Raw genomic sequence first — 21,105 nt, forward strand, 5'->3', positions numbered from 1 at the left:
CGTTCGTTCGGTTCGTCTCCCATGTTTTCTATTGTTATACCAAAAAAAAAGTGAAAAGCAAAGAAAAACATGCAGCATGTGAGGCCCAGAGTGCTAAGTAAATAGTCTGTGCGCCGTTATCGTAAAAAAAGCCAGCAAAAAGCGAGTAGATCTCTGCAGTGAATGTGAAAAAAAGAGTTGCAAGTGAAAATTCCAACAAAAAGCAGCAAACACACACACAAGACACTGCCGCACATTCAGGCCGATGTATGTGTGTCGCTCTTTGGACGCAATTTTGGTAGCAGGACAGTGGAGCTAAGGGAATCTGGGCCCCGAGTGAATGGTAGAGTGCACTTTGCGACTCTCAGACTCGACTTCTCCGAAAAACGGAGCATTCAAAATAGCACAAGAGAGGTGAGTGCACATCCATGTTCGAGTGCGTGTATCTGTGTGTGAGTGTGTGAGTGGGGAGATATTGCAGCCGCCTGCATTTATTTATATCCATTAACCAGAAATCCATAATGTGCATTGTAATTAGCTATATCTGCGTCAGGCATCGAGCCAAAACAGGAAAAAATACAAAAATCGATTTTCCTTAACTTACGAATTTTCTACGCCTCACTGGGCTCCACGGAGAGGAGAGCGCTTGGGGAGCCGGCAACACCGAAGTTGACGTTGACGTCGACGCTGGCGGCGACTACGATGCGGCACCATAAAGTATACATAAATTGAATTTCGAAACACGGAAGCGTGATGGTTGGTGGAGGAGGCTGCAACAGCAGCAGCACTGTTGTTCTTTTTCTCCCATTTGCTGGTGTTGATGAGGATGATGATGGTGTGTGTTGTGTTCGTGTATGGATGCGTAAGAGAGGGCGAGAAAACTCGAAAAATCTGACCAGGACACGGTCAGCCAGAGTCCAGTAGTCATGGCCACGAGGCTTAACAAATGATTGTGGTGGCGGCGGCGGCGGAGGCCCCCTGCAAATGGAGAGTGTTTTCCCGGTCATGCGGATGCGGTGCGGCTGGGGCAGCTGTCACTTCACTTACCCACCCTTCTCCCCTCTGCTGACTTTCATGTGTCTGTCTTTTCAGCCTCTCTCCCTTCCTTTGCCTGCGACGAGAGTGTGTGTGTGTGTGTGCGTGTGTGTTTTGATGACGGCACTCAGTTTCCGCCCGCACTGATTTTGCCCGTGCCACTACCAGACACAGTGTGTCCTCGCAAACACTGACCACCAGCTGCTGGAAGGTATACCGAAAGCTTTGGTTTTTCCAGAGTATGCTTCTCTGTATTAGCACTTCATTCAATTAGCAACTTTGGTTGATTTAATTTAGCGAGTGACCACTGTACTAAATCCCGACCATTACCATTCCAGTTTTTGGCACTCTTTTGCGGATGCTGCGTACGCAAAAAGGGGGACGCTTCTATGAGTGGAGTGCCTGGAACTGGGAACTGGGACCTTGCCTTTTTATACCCGATACTCAAAATGAGTATTGGGGTATATTAGATTTGTGGTAAAAGTGGATGTGTGTAACGTCCAGAAGGAATCGTTTCCGACCCCATAAAGTATATATATTCTTGATCAGCATCAATAGCCGAGTCGATTGAGCCATGTCTGTCTGTCCGTCCGTCCGTCTGTCCGTCCGTCCGTCCGTCCGTCTGTCCGTCCCTTCAGCGCCTAGTGCTCAAAGACTATAAAAGCTAGAGCAACGATGTTTTGGATCCAGACTTCTGTGATATGTCACTGCTACAAGAATATTTCAAAACTTTGCCCCGCCCACTTCCGCCCCCACAAAGGGCGAAAATCTGTGGCATCCACAATTTCGACGATACGAGAAAACTTAAAACGCAGAATCGTAGAAGATGACTATATCTTCTAGGGTGCAATATCTGAACCAGATCGTATAATTATTATAGCCAGAATCAAGAAAACAATTTCATTCTTTCTCGCTCTGTCTCTCTCTAACACACAGGTTTCATGGTCGGTTTTGCCAATTGCAAAATATGAGTTCAAGGATCTCAGAACCTATAAGAGCCAGAGCAACCAAATTTGGTATCCACACTCCTGTGATATCGGACCTTGACCGTTTCGTGTCCAAATTTCGCCACACCCCTTCCGCCCCCGCAAAGGACGAAAATCTGGGGCATCCACAAATCTCAGAGACTATTAAGGCTAAAGTAACCAAATTTGATATCCGCACTTCTGTTAGATCTCACTATAAAACGTATATCTCAGAATTTCGCCCCACCCCCTTCCGCCCCCACAAAGGACGAAAATCTGTTGCATCCACAATATTGCACATTCGAGAAAACTAAAAACGCAGAATCATAGATAATGACCATATCTATCAGATTGCTGAATCTGGATCAGATCAGATCATTTTTATAGCCAATAGGAACAAATCAATTTGCAGTGGCTACGCAGCGACCGACGTCACGCTCAGACTGATTTTCTGTCTCTCTCGCACGCACTCTTTGTCGTGTCGTTTAATATTAGCAGCGTCTGCCGGAGGAGAGCCATACTGACTTAGTATCGGGTATAATCGTAGAGTTGCGGTGTCCGCAGCAACTCACAACGTTCCCCCTCGTTTTATATTAGGAATGCATCAATCAAAGAAGAAATAACTAATGTTCATTGAGATATGACATATGCGCATAAATCACACCGAAAGAATGTTGCCCTGACGATCCTCCTTTCAATTCTAGATCCCATCGCCGGCGACGTCAATCGGAGGGTTCTGGAGCCGACGATGATGACTACGAGTATGAAGATGAGGGAGAGGATGCTATGTAAGTAATACAGACAGTCCCTGTCTTCTGTGCCTCTTCTGAGTGTCTGTCATTTTATGTTCTATCTTTGGAACAGTGAGCCAAGCACGGAAGTTCCCGCGGTGACTACGCATGCGCATCGTCATCATCATGGAGTGGTGAGTGTTCCGATTGATTACTCAATTGGTTATATGTACCTACTACATTCCCAATATTTATTTTGGTTCATTCTCTCGGTGTTTTTATTATCCGTTATCCGTTAATCCGTTTAAATGCGAATACTCCGAGGTTAATGCATTGTGGATGGTGTTGAACTATGTACGAGTATATGTATAACCAAAGGCTATACAATACCAAGATGTTGCATGAGGAACAAATGCTTTTTCAATTTTCGTTTGACGCTTATTGGTACGGTCGCGCGGGGCTAGTACTTCAATTCTCTTTTACGCTACCTTCGCCTCCGAAATGCTACTCGGCTTCGTCAATGCCTCGGTCAGCGTCGAGTCGGTGTGAAAGCATGTCAGTGCTGCGTGCCGAAACCGTAGGGCAGCGTAGTCGCTGATGTCTTTGGCGCGGCACAGTGGGGACTCAGCCAAAATAGTCAAAAAATTGTATGAGTGCTTTAGATACATTTAATGTACGCATCTAATAGAGAATTTTCCAATCGAATTTTCAAGATAGTTTTAGTTTAGGAGATATAAGCACTCAAAGTTTAACATTTTTTCAGTGTGCAAATATTTATTGAACTCATATTCACTAACTAATTTAGCAAGCTAAGACGGTCAAAGGTCCCACTGTGCCGCTCCAAAGACATCGGCAATCCGCGACCACCGCTTCGACGGTGCTGAGGCTCGAGAGTCCAGAATTATTTCGTTGCTGGTGAAGGCATTGCCGAACAGACGAAACCGATGGGCAGCGGGGTAGCGGTAGAGACGAAGTACAGGCGAAAAGGGAATTGAAACCCCGCGCGCTCCACGTGCCTTTTGGTCCTAATGTTAGGACCCGCCATAGAACAGCTTTTTGGTCGCTCATTCAACATCTTGGTATTGTATAGTCTTTGGTATAACGCATACGAGTCGAGATTCCGTTATTATTTCCGAAAGTCACAAGTTTTTTTCTGTTCGTTTTACAGCACTGCACTTTGTTAATAACAATTCGCACAGCCACAAACACACAAAAAGAAAACACTTTACCTGGAACACGGATACACCTACACATATACTATAGAAACACATACATGCATACATATATCCGATATCTACCCTGCAGTACGGGTCATTAATGACTCAGCTGCTGACACGTCGATGACCTACCCCCGATGACATAGTTGATGACCGGCCATACGCTGAGCTGATGACATTAACATGGAGATGTCCTAGGGCATAATCGATGACATTGTCATCGAGCATTGCCGAAAAACCATACACTTAATAAGCGATGATTTTTACCTAAAAATCATGCATTTTATAAGTGATGATTTTTTGGCTTAAATCATCGCTTATTAAATGCATGATTTTTACCTAAAAATCATGCATTTTATAGGTGATGATTTTTACCTAAATATCATGCATTTTGTAAGTGATGATTTTTCACGAAAAATCATGCATTTAATATAAAAAAGTAATACATTCAATTGTTTATTTTTCCAATTAGTTTTATTTATTAAAAATTATTATTAATTATTGTCTAAGGATGCCAGAGCTTTGTATTTTTTGTCCCTTGCGCCCTTTTGAAAATAGCTATTCTTAATATTGTGAATAGCCTTCCGAATCACTTTTTCTGCTGGCTCGTGGGGTATTTTCATCTTCACCGCCGCTGAAATAATATGGATATATTATATATATGTACAATTACTATTAATTTGGTTCAATTGTATAAAAAGAATGTTGAAGAATGACCATCTCTAGCAATGCACGCATGTATTGACAGACATATGAGTATGTAGACGTATGTATGAGTGAGAGACGTAACGAAGCGACGTTCTCTTATCTCCCTTTTTGTTCTCCCTTTCGTTTCGGTCTCTATCTGCCTGCGAGCAGAGCATTTATTAGTCACAAATAAACCTTACATATGAATGGTTGCGTTTTTACTTTTCGGTACAAGAACTTCCCTTGCAACGGCAGCGAAATTCTGTCCAACAGGTTATGGGCCCAGGTTCGGATTTTGTAAATTAAAAGTAAAGTGATTGTTTTAGTTACGAACTATTAACATCGGTGTGACTCAGAGACTAAACGATAATCAGCAATGAGCGGGATGTATCAAATAGACAAATTAGAGGAGGGAAATTATGACTCCTGGTGTATTCAAATGCGGTCTGTGTTGGTGCACGCTGAATTGTGGAGTGTGGCATCTGGTGACCTGCTACCAACGAATGTTCCCGAAGGTGTGAATTGGCAGGCCAAGGATGAAAAGGCGCTGGCCATGATCACATTGAGTGTGAAAACTTCACAGTTGGGATACATTAAAAATTGCAGTAAGTCGTCCAAAGCATGGAACAAATTAAAGAGTGTTCATCAACCAAGTGGACCTGTACGAAAGGTTCAACTGTACAAGAAATTGCTAAGCAAGCGCATGGACCAAAGGCAAAGCGTTTCAAGCTACATTAATGAGTTCGTGGATATTCTTGATGGCCTTGGGTCAGTATGAATCGAGCTAAATGATGAACTGCGCTCAATTGTTTTGTTGTCAAGCCTTCCAGAACAATTCGAAAATTTCGTTGTCGCCATAGAGACGCGCGACAGTCTGCCGACTTTCGATGTTCTATGCGTAAAACTGAAGGAAGAAGGCGAACGAAAGGAAAACACAGAAGATCAAAAGGAATACGCAAAGGCATATACCGCAGTACATAAGCCGGCCGCGCACAGAGCGCTAAAGATGAGAAACAATACAATGATATGTTTCAAGTGTGGTGAGCGCGGGCATATGAAGGCTCAGTGTAAGAAGGAGAGCGCAAATGTGGAAAGGGCAGCAAGAGTGGAGAACAAGCAGTGCAGTCTATTAAATGCGTTGGACGCAGATAATTTGAAAAAGAGTATGTGGTGTTTGGATAGTGGTGCCACAAGCCACATGTGTTGTGAGAAACAGTTATTCACAAAGTTCGAGAAACACACAGAAATGATTGGTCTGGCTGACTCCGGTTTCCTAAAAGCTGAAGGAAAAGGGGAAGTAGAGCTGAAGACAGAGATATGCACGCTGCTGTTAAAGAATGTTCTCTATGTGCCCGAAATGAATGGAAACTATTTCTCGGTGAGCAGCGCTGTACAGAATAAATGTTTCGTCACTTTTGGACAAGAATATGCACGAGTTATCCAAAATGGCGAATGTATTGTAAAGGCGAACAGAGTTGGAAACTTGTATATGTTTCGAGGAAAACAAAACAACTGTTTTGCGGCGGTTAAGGCTGATGGTGACCTGTGGCATAAACGGTACGGCCACTTGAACATCAGTAGTATGAAAGATTTGATCAGCAAAGGAATGGTGCGCGGCATTGAAAATATGGTTTTCCCGGCGAATATGAATTGCAAAACATGTATGGTCAGCAAGATTCATGCGCAACCATTTCCTGTTGCAACCACCAGTAGAGCTCAAGATATATTGGAACTAGTTCATGCAGATGTGTGCGGGCCCTTTGGCACACAGTCGCTTGCTGGATCAAAGTATTTTCTAACCTTCATCGATGACAAATCAAGGCGTATATTTGTGTATTTCCTGCGGACAAAGGATGAAGTCTTCCAGAAGTTCGTCGAGTTCAAAACCCTGGTTGAACGGCAAACGGGAAAAAGTCTCAAATGTATCCGGAGCGACAATGGCGGTGAATTTGTCAACAAATCGTTTGATGAATTTCTGAAAACTAATGGGATTGAGAGGCAGCTGACAGTGGCGTACACTCCACAGCAAAACGGCGTTGCTGAGAGGGCAAACCGCACTCTGGTGGAAATGTCAAGATGTATGCTGGTCCAGTCAGGATTAGGCGAATCCTTGTGGGCTGAGGCAGTCAACGCAGCTGTGTATGTACGGAATCGATCACCGACCAAGGCGCTGACCAGTATGACGCCTATGGAAGCGTGGACTGGTAAGAAACCTTTTGTTGGTCATCTAAAGGTTTTTGGCTCCGTTGCAGTAGCTTTGGACAAGGGTCCAAGGAAGAGTAAACTTCAACCAAAAGGCAAAGAATATCGCATGATTGGATATTCAGTAGCGGCTAAGGGCTATCGACTGTATGACCCTGTGTCTCATCAGGTGATTGAGAGGCGAGATGTTCTCTTTGACGAGATCCAAGACGACAAGGATACAGTCACATTCGAACTTCCGAAGGCAGAAGTTAGCATGCAGTCAGGCGGCGATACTGATGACATTGACAGCAGCGGTGGAGACAGCAGCCATGGTGCAAGCGTTGACGGGGAGAATCAAAGTAGCAGCGGTACTGATGGGTACGAGAGCGCAACAGAAAAGGTTGAGTCAGATGAGCCAGCTCCTCGCGTTGGACCTGGCAGACCAAGGCTGATTCGGACCGGCAAACCTGGCCGTCCGAGAAAGGAGTACAACATTCTTGGTGCTCTGGTTGCCAGCAACGTAAAGATTCCAGTATCCTACGAGGAGGCGTTGATCAGTATTCATGCATCACATTGGTCCGAAGCGATGCAACGCGAATATGAGGCATTAATGGCAAACGAGACATGGCAGTTGGCAGACTTACCGGCAGGACAACGAGCAGTTGGATGCAAATGGGTATATAGCCTGAAAAGCGACAAAGATGGCTAAATCGAACGTTTCAAGGCGCGGCTGGTGGAAAAAGGTTGCTCCCAGCAGTACGGCATAAACTATGCGGAAACATTTTCTCCAGTCTGCAGACTGGAGAGCGTGCGATTTATTCTTGCGCTGGCAGCAGAATTGAAATTATATGTCAACCAAATGGATGTATGTACGGCATACCTCAACAGTGACCTGAGCGATACGGTGTACATGAAGCAACCACAAGGGTACATTGATCGAGCTTATCCAGCGAAGGCTATGCTGCATAAAAAGGCAATATATAAATTGAAGCAGTCAGAAAGGGAATGGAATTCGAAGCTGAATGGCGTCCTGACTAATCTGGGTTTTGTTTCCTGTGACAACGAGCCGTGCCTCTACCAGCAGAGAGGGAAAGGTAACTTATCGTTAATCTTGGTATATGTTGACGATTTACTTATAGCATGTCAGTCCAAAGAGGACATGCTCGGTATCAAATCGGCTATTTCAAATGCGTTCGAATGTATCGACAAAGGTGTTCCAGAGCTGTTTTTAAGCATGGAGGTGCACCGTGAAGGTGAGCTTGGGTTATCACCATAGGCCACTCGCAATACATCAAGGAACTATTGCAAGCTCACGACATGGACAAATGTAGACCAGTGGCTACTCCGTTGGATGCGGGGTTCCAGGTGGATTGTACTAATGAGCAGTGTCAAAAGGTTGATCCTGTCATGTATCAATCCATGATTGGTGAGCTGATGTGGCTGGCACTCACAACCAGACCGGACATTTTGCATTCAGTTGCAAAGTTGGCCCAGAGGAACAAAGATCCGCACGCAGAGCATCTGGCTGGTGTGAAGCACGTTCTGAGGTACTTGGCAGCGACGATGAACTTCAAACTACACTACAAAGGGTGTCACCAGCCACTTACTGGATATGTGGATGCGGATTGGGGCGGCGATCGAACTAACCGGAAGTCGTATACGGGCTATGTTTATTTTTTGGCAGGTGGCCCAATTTCTTGGCGATCTGAGAAACAACGCAGCGTGGCACTTAGCAGCACGGAGGCAGAATACATGGCACTGTCGTCTGCGTGTAAGGAGTCCATATTCTTACGTCGCTTAATCATTGAAATTGGCTGTGGAGATGAAGCTACCTCAACTACCTTATATGGCGATAATCTGAGCGCACAAGAGCTGGCTAGGAACCCAGTGCATCACTCAAGGACCAAGCATATTGATATTAGATATCACTTTTTACGACAGATTGTAGAAGAAGGTCAAGTTAAGTTAAAGTATGCTAGTACAACAGATATGATTGCAGATATCTTGACCAAGAATCTCCCTAAGAGAAAGCATGTCGAATTTACAAAATTGTTAAGTTTAAATTGAGTTAAATGGAAGCATGCACGCATTGAGGAAGGGTGTTGAAGAATGACCATCTCTAGCAATGCACGCATGTATTGACAGACATATGAGTATGTAGACGTATGTATGAGTGAGAGACGTAACGAAGCGACGTTCTCTTATCTCCCTTTTTGTTCTCCCTTTCGTTTCGGTCTCTATCTGCCTGCGAGCAGAGCATTTATTAGTCACAAATAAACCTTACATATGAATGGTTGCGTTTTTACTTTTCGGTACAAGAACTTCCCTTGCAACGGCAGCGAAATTCTGTCCAACAAAGAATTTGTTCGGTTTTTAAAACGGTTGTTTGTTTCAACAAAAACAACAATGTTCACTGTAGGTCAGCGGTGGGCTGTTCATTTCCTCCAACAACAACAACAAAACACGCGCAAAAAAAATGTACATGCTCGAGCCAAGCCGCACAAATAAGGGTTACTTTTTGTTGCTTTTCTTTTGTTGTTTGTTTTGCTGCTGGACTGCTCAAAAATTGCAATTTCGTGCCCACCGCAGATTATAACAAATTAATTCGCTAATACGGATTTATATTCTATTTCTTTATTCTTCTTTTATTCCCGAGCATAAGAGAAGAATAAAGAAATATAATGTGAATGCAGCGAAACATTAATATAATTTGAACACAGTTTTTTCATAAATTTAACTTTTTATACAATTGAGATTTTTTTTATTTAACACGCGTACAACACATATTATTAATTATTTAAAAACTGCACTTACCTGATAATAATAATAATCACAGATTACTTATTTTCACTTATTAAAACTCCGTGTGACGATTGCAAATAGCAAAGAACAAAGCAAAAGAGTTCTGTCGACGCAGTCGCAAAGAAGACGAAAAGATAAAACGAAGTTCTCTGCTACTGCGCACGGTCGGCAGAACCGAATTACGTTCGGCACGCGCGGAAAAGAAAGAAACAAAAGAAAAAACAAAGGGTTCGATTTGGCTGGCGTCAACGCCTCGATGACATTGTAGATGGCATTCGTCATCGCTCACTGCTGGTACTGCAGGGTATATACATATTTACACTATAAATAACTGTAATTCATCATATGGTGTATACGTTTTTTCTTCTCTTTTGCCATTTCTTTCTCGCTCTATCTCTCTCTGTCTATATATCGCTCTCATTGTGTTCTCTCGTTCTCTCACTTGTTTGATGAATGTTTAAACTGAAATCGATATCGATATCGCCATCGAAATCCAAATACTAATCGTAACTAACAATCGAATCATCGACTAACCCAAGTCGGAGGGGATTCTGCCTCTGCGTCTGCCACGCCCTCGGTGGCCAGTGTGGAGGAGGAGATCGAGGAGAGCGTCTCCAAGCTGGAGTCCGTGATAAGCAAGACTATTGAGAATACGAAGAACATCAAGGAGCTGGTCCCAGTGCTCGGGCCATCGTCCGTCGCTGAGGGTGGTGCTGGTGCTGACGATGATGATGATGTAGAGGATGTGGAACTCAAGCAATTGGGCGCCGCTGCAGGGAAATTCCAGGAAAATGATGTGGACACCACCACAGCGGCTGCCGCAACAGCCACAACTGGGATGCCTGGCTCTGCCACGGACATGGTAAAGTCCAGTTACATGGAGGAGGAAGCAGGGAATCAGGTGGATGCCGTTGCCGTCGTAGATGTGGATACTGTTGCCACATTCAGCACCGCTGATAACACCACACCCCCACCCATATCGCCCCCCACCCCACCACAGCACAGCAGCAGCAGCAGCAATAGCAAGCAGAAGCCATTCTCACCCTATGATGCCACCTCCTCAGTGTCAGTGTCCTCCTCCTCTGTTGTGCCATCAATCGAAGCTGTTGAAACGTCTTCGTTGCCATCCATGTCCACCTCTACATCGGCCACAGGGACCTGCTCACCCTCATCCTCACCCTCAAACTCATCCCCATCCTCTCACATTGTTGCCATCACAGACATTGTATTAGACAACAACAACCATAAAAACAACAACAATATTCTAACAACTTCATCATCATCTGCATCATCATCATCTGCAACAACAACAACTACAACAATCACACCAACAGCAACAATGTCAACTACAACAACAGCAACAACAACACTGTCTGAAATGTCGCCAAAGGTAAATGATGTCGCTTTTGTGTGAACGCGCCCGTGATTGTGTGTGTTGTCTCTCTTGTCTACTGTCTCTTGTCGTTGTCACATCCCCCTCCCCCTCTTTATGTGAGTGTGTGTGTCTCCTCCAAACAGCCAGGAGTTAGCTTAGTTCTGTCGCTCTCTCTCTGCCTCTCCATCTCTTAATCTGTAACTCTCTTGTTTTTCTTTTATATTGATATTGTATTTTTATTGCCTTTTGTCCTGTGTAAAACGAGAGTTGAACTTCATAAAAATGGCTTAACAACATCCCTGTTGCAGTCAGAAAAGACTTTTAGTGGAGTTGTGTTTGTACATAAATGTTAGCAAACTAGATAAAGAAGTGTATGTAGATATAGTTAATATATATGTATTTATAAATTGTACATATGTATATATATGCTTTTAGCTGCAGCTTAATTTGCGTGTTGACAGTTAGTGTTTGTAAACGATCCTCGAGCTTTGAATGAGAGCTGCAATTAGTGTTGGAAAACTATTGCCCAAGGATGGGCACTGGTTCCATAAAGTATATATATTCTTGATCAGCATCAATAGCCGAGTCGATTGAGCCATGTCTGTCTGTCCGTCTGTCCGTCCGTCCGTCTGTCCGTCTGTCCTTCCCTTTCAGCGCCTAGTGTTCAAAGACTATAAGAGCGAGAGCAACGATGTTTTGGATCCAGACTTCTGTGATATGTCACTGCTACAACAATATTTCAAAACTTTGCCCCGCCCACTTCCGCCCCCACAAAGGGCGAAAATCTGTGGCATCCACAATTTCAACGATACGAGAAAACTAAAATCGCAGAATCGTAGAAGATGACTATATCTTCTAGAGTGCAAAATCTGAACCAGATCGTATAATTATTATAGCCAGAAACAAGAAAACAATTTCATTCTTTCTCGCTCTGTCTCTCTAACACACAGGTTTCATGGTCGGTTTTGCCAATTGCAAAATATGAGTTCAAGGATCTCAGAACCTATAAGAGCCGGAGCAACCAAATTTGGTATCCACACTCCTGTGATATCGGGCCTTGACCATTTTGTGTGAAAATTTCGCCGCACCCCCTTCCGCCCCCACAAAGGACGAAAATCTGTTGCATCCACAATATTGCAGTTTCGAGAAAAATAAAAACACAGAATCATAGATAATGACCATATCTATCAGATTGCTGAATCTGGATCAGATCAGATCATTTTTATACCCAAAAGGAACAAATCAATTTGAGATATACGTTTTATAGTGACATCTTAAAGGAGTGTGTGTACCAAATTTGGTTACTCTAGCCTTAATAGTCTCTGAGATTTGTGGATGCCTCAGATTTTCGTCCTTTGTGGGGGCCGAAGGGGGTGGGGCGAAATTTGGAGTTATACGTTTTATAGTGAGATCTAACAGAAGTGCGAATACCAAATTTGGTTACTCTAGCGTTAATAGTCTCTGAGATTTGTGGAAGGCCCAGATTTTCGTCCTTTGCGGGGCCGGAAGGTGGTGTGGCGAAATTTTGAAAAAAAACGGTCAAGATCCGATATCACAGGAGTGTGGATACCAAATTTGGTTGCTCTGGCTCTTATAGGTTCTGAGATCCTTGAACTCATATTTTGCAATTGGCAAAACCGACCATGAAACCTGTTTGTTAGAGAGAGACAGAGCGAGAAAGAATGAAATTGTTTTCTTGATTCTGGCTATAATAATTATACGATCTGGTTCAGATATTGCACCCTAGAAGATATAGTCATCTTCTACGATTCTGCGTTTTTAGTTTTCTCGTATCGTCGAAATTGTGGATGCCACAGATTTTCGCCCTTTGTGGGGGCGTAAGTGGGCGGGACGAAGTTTTGAAATATTTTTGTAGCAGTGACATATCACAGAAGTCCAAATCCAAAACATCGTTGCTATAGCTCTTATAGTCTTTGAGCACTAGGCGCTGAAGGGGACGGACAGACGGACAGACGGACGGACGGACAGACAGACAGGGCTCAATCGACTCGGCTATTGATGCTGATCAAGAATATATATACTTTATGGGGTCGGAAACGATTCCTTCTGGACGTTACACACATCTATTTTCACCACAAATCTAACATACCCCAATACTCATTTTGAGTATCGGGTATAATTAATTTTAATCAAGCAAAACGCAGCAAAGGAGAAGACTGATAATATGGATTTCTGGGCTGTAACCGGTTGAGGTTTTGTGGTTTTTGTGGTTCAGGGTTAACAATTTGTAAAACCGAATGAAGGCAACAGGATTGCCAACACGAGTCCACTGACAAGTGCAGTACCAGTCGAAAAGCAGCAGAAAAAAGAGCACCCCTTAAGTGCTCTTTTATAGCGCACTTCCTCATGAAGATCAGATCGGATCAGTTCAGATCAGATCACATCACAAGATGAAAGCCATCAAGACAGCATTAGGAATAGAATAACTTGATTTAATAATGCTTTTGGCCTTGTCCGGCGCCAAAAATAATCAAAGTACGTTAGCTGTGCGGGGCTTATCTTATACGAGTAGAATTCCATATACATATGTATGTATATATATCCATATATCCATATATATATATATATATATATACAAATAAATTTAAGGCACTCGCGAAGTGTCAAATCCAGATTACACAAATTCCGATGCGATGCCGATCTAGATTCCGATGATGATGGATGTCTATATTGCTTTTTGTTATCAGTATCACCGCTTATCACCTTGTTTTTGGTGTTTTTTACTCGTATTCTCGATGCGATCTGAACGCTGCTGAACTGTTCAGAATTTTTGTCACAAATTCACTTTTATACGGCCCTGGGTCCCCTCTCACTCTCTGACTCTGGGGCTTCGTGACGTTTTTGTATGCTGAACGGGTTTTGGTTTTGGAATTAGTTTCGCCTCCTCCACTACACTCCACTCCACTCCATGGCACTTGACGCTTTCGATGCTAAGTGTTACCGATATCGCGGTGTATCCCACTCCGGGAAGGGGCGCAAGAGCACGGAGCAACGTCTTTAAGCCAAATTGTCAAATTGCCAAATTGTTGGCAATGGTGTTGGCCGGCACTTGGCTTGATTGGCTTCTCCGCCAGCTGCTGGTCACGTAATTAGCGCCATAGGCAAAGGGACTCTAAACAGGAGTCGCAACTGCGGTGAGGAAAACGCGACACATAGTCGTTCAATATTTTTGTCGTTTGCATTTAGCACTACGATTTTGATTTTGATTTCGATTTTAATTAAACTTTTCCATGACGCACTTATTAATCAAAGGCACTAATCCGCAGAGATCCGACAGCTGAGTCTTTTACGCACCGGATGGAATCACAGGATTGTCACATTTGGGTTGGGTAAACGGAAATTTCAATGGGAATGGAGCGAAGGAGTGGCGGAGCGGGGCAACACGGAAGCCGGCAGACAGGTAGACAGGTCGAGTCGTAAAGCTGATCGGTTAATTGTCGTCGCATAGCGATGAGTGAGATATATCTAATAAACCGAATCGGAACCAATTTGAAGATAATTATGTGCGCGAGCTGCTCAACTTATGCAAATCTCCGTTTGATGACGCATTAAACTACAGCTGCGTCTTCGGTCTTCGGCTTTACGCTTGGGCTTGGAAAATTGTCAACACACAAGTTGCGGGGCTCGAAGCGAGTTGTAGGCACTTGAAAATTGACTTTCATGCTTGAGGAGACTGAAGGTCGAGTGGGTCTTGAAATGGTAATGAGCTCCGCTTCACTGAATTGGCCTGCCCTGGCCTGGCCTGGCCTGGCCTGGCCTGGGTGGGAGCCGATGCCGATGCCGGAGACAAACAGAGCTGATTATTGGAGGAGGTCGCCCTTCCCCTCACACCGCACCATGCCACACGTGATTAGAACCCGATCAAGAATCAAGAATCCATCTACGCTTACGCTTAGAGCCTCGATGCTGAACCCGATTGACAAGGCAAGTCTTGGTCCCGTGTCAATGGCCAACCGGTTGGGGGCCGCCGCCTGCCAAAATAAAGCAAATGCCATCGGATTTATACAATTGGAAATCATTTAGCGAAATTGCCCATCAACACCTATCAACATCAATCTATCCAGAGACCCAAAACCCCACCACGGATCCAAAGTCTGACTCTGCCTACCTTTCTTTTCCTCTCCTCTCCGTTTGTTTGTCTGGGTTTGGGTTTTTTTTAGACGGGGAGCACAGAGATCTCTGCCTGGCACAACGAATTTCATTTCATTTAATTAGTTTCTTGAGCCGAAAGCCGGTTTGGAACGCAATAAGACAAATGGCTGGCGATAAGCGGTCCCAGAGGCCGACGTCAACAAATGTCAGAGAGTGAAAACAATATTAAATTGGTACTCGTCTTATCAAAAGACATTTGCGGGATTTGGATTATTCGGTATTATTTGGTTCTACCCTGATTACAGGCGACATTCCAGAGAGGCTCTCTAAGCGATCGCCAAGTGAATCATTGGAATCCCTTGAATTACTCGGAAATGCACTCGTTCTAATTGAGACAGTAATGTTGGTTCAACATCGCCGTGAAGGCTTTCGTGGAGGAGTGGGAATCAGATTCATTCATTGATTCACGATTGATTCATTCTCGACATTCCCACAGGCGACAAAATGTGAGAAAGGGGCACGTTTCTATTTAACCAGACCTAAACAGAGAGGAGCACTTCTCACATTGGACTGGGACCCAGTCACACGTCATCTGTAGATATAGGTGGACTAATTATCACTAGGTTCGTCACACGCCTGATCTGATGTCAGTGCTTGGTGTTTTCTTCGATTAAGCCTTAATTTGATTTTGTTTGGGCAAAGACCATCATGGACATTTTGACAGGTCTAATTAGTAAACGGATGTTATTGGGTGTGTTAAATATGATGAATCTCATGGCATCGATTAAATTCCATTCACGTTTCGTTCTGGTCGCTTCAATACAGTGTTTTCTCAGTTTCAAATATCGCGCCAAATGATACTAGCGGATGGCTTGTGGCGCCCCTAGATAGCTGTGATAGTTTTCCGATAGTGACTCAACCAATTGGCTTGAATGCGCATTGCAGGATGTTTTAGCACGAGGTTACATTTGGATGCATTATAGACTATAATTTATAGTTCATTCTATTTTGTTACCTCTCTAGGCCATATACCTTGCCATGTTGGGAGATTAGTAGTCCATTGTAGATCAGTATTAAAACAGGGAACAGGGTGACCGTTTACGGTATTTTTAATACTTTTTGGTATTTTTTTAGGTCAAAATTGAACCGACTGCATATCGGTATATAATGGTCAATTTCATCAATCTATTATTTTTAATTTTAAACGGTATACAGAAATCCAATTAAAGCAAGTATTTAGAATAGGCCAGTCAAGTAGAAAATAAATTCATTAATGGCATAAAATTATGTGGGTTGAGCTAAATTTTCGATTTAGCTGGGAATATTCGACGGAAGATAAAAAACGAGGTATATGATACATTTTCGGTATTTTTTAGAGTGAGACCGTATATTTTATTGGGACTTGCTCTCTTTTTTTTGGGACTTACTCTCTATTTTGTGGTGGGAAATTTTCTCAACAATGTCCCTTGCATTCCATCCCCACTTACGTTTTCATACGTTTTATGTTGCTGGCAACATTAATTTGTAAGGGCCAGACTCATGTGCCGTGAAATCGAGCAGCATTGTTCCACAACATTGCGCGGATTGAGCAACGTTTTGCATACCCTGGGAAATGGATGTTCAAGAACCGGAAAAATGTTTGTCAGCTAATGCACCAATAAAGGCCAAAACTAGTCAGTTTCTGTTTTAAAGGTATTTCAACGATATTTTGCAGGTTTTGGTCTTCTTACAGAAACCAAGCATGGGTATCGGGATCGAGATATATTTACAAGACCCTAATCATATGCATTAAAATGTCCAAAACATAACAATCTGAGATCATTTCTATATTAATTGCGTCTTGAAACAGCTTGGAAAAACAGTTTCTTCATATATTTCAACGAAATAGGGTATACCTGTGCCCACACTCCGGTTGACTGACATTTCACACTCACTTACGTTGCCACTGTTTTTTTGTTGACCCTTTTTGCTTAAACCTTGTTTTATCCACTATACAATAAAAGTCAGGGTACTTAAAAGTAGTCAATCGGGTAAATGTATTTATTAATAGCCTGAAATTATATGGGCAAAGCTAAACGTTTTAGTTAGTCAACATTATTCAACGGAATAAAGAAATTGAGCAATTGGAACGATTTTTCTCTTACGTTTTATTACGTTTCATTTGTTTGACCATTTTCGCTAAAACCTTTTTTTACACAAAATGCAATAAAAGCAAGGACTAAAAACTAACCAACCTTGAAGAAAATAGATTCATTAATCGGATAAAATGATGTGGGCATGACTAAATTATCTATATAGCTAGTAATATTCCATGGAATATCAAAAACGAGGAATATGTAAAATATAACTTGATTTCGTCAGTATATTTACGGTATATTTTTAAAATGAGATGCCATATTTCTGAGAGCCGTACGATATTCGATAAGTCAGCTGATTTGTTTTACTTTTTATCGACTGTTCACATGCGCCGGGTTTTTTTGTTTGACTGAAAAATGACTGATATGTTTGTTAAAACAAAATTAAAAAGAGAAACTCAACAGGTGGACCAAGAATTAACTAAGAAACTCGCTGTGAAGCAGTGTAACATGTGGGACACCATTGAAGCTGAGTCTGAGGGCACCGCACACGCTTCAGATATTCTTGCGCCAAAGAAGCGATCAGTCTCCTGGATAACAACCACTGCGGGTTGTCTAAAAAAATTTAAGAAATCTGATGTTGGCATTGGTGTGGAGCCCAAAACAGAAGTCGCAAATAAAATATGGTCGGAATTGCGTTACTTGCAGGATGGTATGTACTTAAAATAAAACTACTAAACTATTCACAATTGCTTTACTAAAGAAACCAGTGATATTGCCGATTCCACAGAGGATTCCAGTGAATCCGAGCTGGACCTGGAGGCATCTCATGATACGTCCTCTGAAGCGGGACCTCTTGGGAGTAACATTAACTCTGATGATGACCAAAAGACTGATTTTTTTCTATACACACGTGAGTACTAAACGTCTCAATCTATTTTTCTCTATTAATTTTGTTTTATTATAGAATCTAAGACTGCCTGGCGGGTGCCAATGGTACTTGAAAGAACAATAAAAAAATTTGTTTACTTTCCTAAAAATAAGAACGCTCAATCAACAAACCGTTTATTTGTGACGGGATCCATTCAAAAGATCGTCATTTTCTACAACGATGAGAAATCCGCAACCATAGAAGAGCTCACCGATGGGCATGACTGTGGAATTAAAACTCAGGAATCGACTATCCAATCCATCAACGATAAAGAAGCTGGAATTGAGCCGGATAAAGAATATAAAATACCAATTGATGATAAAGATGGCTTGGATTTGGCCTCTCCATTCGCTATTAACGAAGCTCCACTGGAAGATCAACAAGATGCGGAGACAAAAGCACTATCGTCATCGGAAGCCGAACCACAGCTATTCAAAGAGGATCTTGGTTCCTGCACCCTGAAGGATGAAAAGATTTGTGACATAAAAGTTCTACCAGAAGCACAGCAGGACTCAGATGCAGAGTCTCTAATCACTATTGAAGAAGTTAAAGAAGATCTGTCCCCAACTGAAACCGAACCACATGCATCGCCGGAAACAGGAGCAGTGACTGAGGATGATGAAAGTGCCATGGAAGTAGACGAGGCTAACCGATCAATGCAGCACTGCCAGGATTTCAATGTAGAACTACCTTACTGCCCCCCAGCGTTGAGCGTCTTTGAGAATAGCCTGACGTGCAACGATGTGCTGGCCGTGATCAAAGAGGACATAGAGCTCTATGGCACTGCCGTGTTGACCCTGTTGGCTGGTCAGATCACAGTGAACGGCTTCAGAGCCAAAAAACGTCAAAACTTGACCATCTACTCCCCCAAGGGCATCAATTGGGTGAGCATTTCTCCGAAAAAGCGTGCGAAACCAATGCAAGAGAAGGTTGAATGGGACAAATTGTCTGAGAACTTTACGTGCGCACAATTGGACAACCTTCAGGGGTGCTTCAATAGTCAGGAGGATGCCCTTGTGCTCTTGCAGAGGAACACCAAGGACCAGAACATGCTCGAAACTTTAAAGCAGTACATGAGCCAGATTTTGTTCCCCCAGGTGAATGGGGCTAATGTGCCGCACTCGCAAAGCGAGATGCTGCTCAACTGCTACATCCAGAGCTCGGACAGAAAACGCACCCTTCAAGTACCTTATGAGTGGACAAAGCTGAAGATTCAAAAGACGAGCCGCCTGATGGTAACCGGTGGGAAGGGTGTCGGCAAGTCCACCCTGCTGCGATATCTGCTCAATCGGCATTTGAACGCTTTTCCACGCCTACTGTTCATTGATTTGGACATTGGCCAGCCGGAGATCTTTTTGCAGCAAACTGTCTCCTGCACTGTCATTGAAGAGCCGCTTCTGGGGCCAGGATTCCTACTGAACAAGCAGCCGGATCGGGCTCACGTCGTGGGCGACACAAACATCGTCATGTACCACGAGCAGTATTTCGAGGCGGTGGTCCAGCTGATGAGCCACATCCAAAATAATCCCGAGTATGCCAACATGCCTTTTCTGATCAACACGATGGGCTACAACAGGGGATTTGGCCTCGAGCTGATGGCTCTGCTGGTGGACTACATCAAGCCGACGGATGTGGTGCAGATCTCGAGTACTTTACCCATGAACAACTTTAAGTCGCTACTCGACTGGTCGACCCTTTCAAAGGTCAAAGGTCCCTATGTCTACAAAAATACGGCGTTCATGGTTGAGGGTAAAAACCATAAGTACACGCTCCACGAGCTGCCCAGTGTTGTCCCACCTAGACAGCAGGGAGTCTGGCGAATGAGTCCCAGGGATATGAGATTCGCCAATCTGTTGGTCCGCCTCAGCTCCTGCCTGAGGGGCAGTGCCAGGCACCTGACTGACTGCGAGCCCCTCAGCTCATCTTTTGTGAATATTCAAGTCGTCCATTCCACAGAGGAAGACCTTGATAAGAGTAGCATTATCGCTGGAATGGAAGCCAATGTGGTTTACTTGGCCCATCTGGAAGCTCAGGATCTGCCCGTGTGCCTGGGCATAGGTAAGCAGAGTTCAACCATTTCAGTTGATTTTATTAATTAATGATATTATTAATTTCACTGATCATTTCGCGTATTCCCCGTCAGGTGTCGTCCGTGCCATTGACTTTGAGAAAGAGAAGCTGTATCTCGTGCCGGCCATTCCTCTGGAGCGAATGTGCCAAGTGAATTGCCTTATATCCTGTGGAGACATCAGCCTTCCGCAAAAGTTCTTCACGGAGCCTGGGCCGCAGGTCGGCAGCAACATGCCGTTCGTCTTTCAGCAGGACGACGCCGGCTGGCTGACAAAGAGCATCAATCAGTTCTATTCGCGAACGTCTTCCATGAAAAAAGATTAATGCTAAACCAGCTACCTGTACTTTTATGAAAAGTAAAAATCCAAATAAAGCTTTATTGATATAGAGGCTAATGCGAGATATTGTGTCTGCCCTTCAGTATCCTGCGCATCAGTACACGACGTCCCTCTGGGGTGGACATGCGAGGACGTTGCGTGGACGTTGATGCGTTTCACCTCGCGGGGCTTGGGGAAGTGGCAGCGGACCTTCGGCTTGAGCACGGTCCGGTCGAAGGCATGCTTCTGGCGCACTAGGATGGTTTGTGCCGTGTTGAATGCCACCAGGCAGGTTCTAAAATAACAATAGTTATTAATGTTCCATACAAAAGAATTTTCGTTGATTTTCACCTCTGAATCAATCCCTGCAACATGTTTTTGTTAGGTAATTTTGTATATCACTTTTTCCCCACTTGCTATGAACTTTTGAAGAAAATCGGCGCAGATCTTATATACCAAAATATACAGATCAAAAATTAACTTAGCTCACTTAAGGTCCCTCTATTTAAACAGTTGAACTACTTGAGGTAAATGGCGGAAAATATGAAAGCCTTTAATAAGTAGTTAAGTAATTTTCAATAAACAGCTGTACAGCGCTGCCAGATGTTCATTCGCTAGATCTTA

The 21,105-nt window shown here is 43.5% G+C and overlaps 1 protein-coding gene and 1 pseudogene across 2 annotated transcripts; one reads left to right on the top strand and one right to left on the bottom strand.

Annotated features, from left to right (window-relative positions):
* The first annotated feature begins 16 nt into the window (after positions 1 to 16).
* LOC117192483 (polynucleotide 5'-hydroxyl-kinase NOL9-like) lies at positions 17 to 20,559 on the top strand. Of its 2 annotated transcripts, none has more exons than XM_033397182.1 (7): positions 17 to 393; positions 2,684 to 2,767; positions 2,844 to 2,904; positions 17,629 to 17,875; positions 17,927 to 18,076; positions 18,131 to 20,152; positions 20,238 to 20,559. In XM_033397182.1, the coding sequence occupies exons 1-7, from the start codon at positions 320 to 322 to the stop codon at positions 20,486 to 20,488; spliced, it is 2,889 nt and encodes a 962-aa protein (XP_033253073.1). In that variant the 5' UTR covers positions 17 to 319; the 3' UTR covers positions 20,489 to 20,559. The 2 variants fall into 2 exon arrangements, with proteins under 2 accessions (XP_033253073.1, XP_033253074.1); XM_033397183.1 differs by having other exon boundaries at positions 17,954 to 18,076.
* Positions 20,501 to 21,025, bottom strand: LOC117192511 (annotated as a pseudogene).
* Positions 21,026 to 21,105: the final 80 nt, after the last annotated feature.

This window comes from Drosophila miranda, assembly GCF_003369915.1.
Source record: "Drosophila miranda strain MSH22 chromosome Y unlocalized genomic scaffold, D.miranda_PacBio2.1 Contig_Y2_pilon, whole genome shotgun sequence".
Taxonomy (NCBI): Eukaryota; Metazoa; Arthropoda; class Insecta; order Diptera; family Drosophilidae; genus Drosophila; species Drosophila miranda.

Excerpts from the sequence above, each read along its gene's own strand:
- LOC117192483 (XM_033397182.1), top strand. The coding sequence starts at position 320 with ATGGTAGAGTGCACTTTGCGACTCTCAGACTCGACTTCTCCGAAAAAC. Across the intron at positions 2,768-2,843 it reads GATGAGGGAGAGGATGCTAT|TGAGCCAAGCACGGAAGTTC; the intron begins GTAAGTAATACA and ends TCTTTGGAACAG. Across the intron at positions 17,876-17,926 it reads ATTGCGTTACTTGCAGGATG|AAACCAGTGATATTGCCGAT; the intron begins GTATGTACTTAA and ends GCTTTACTAAAG.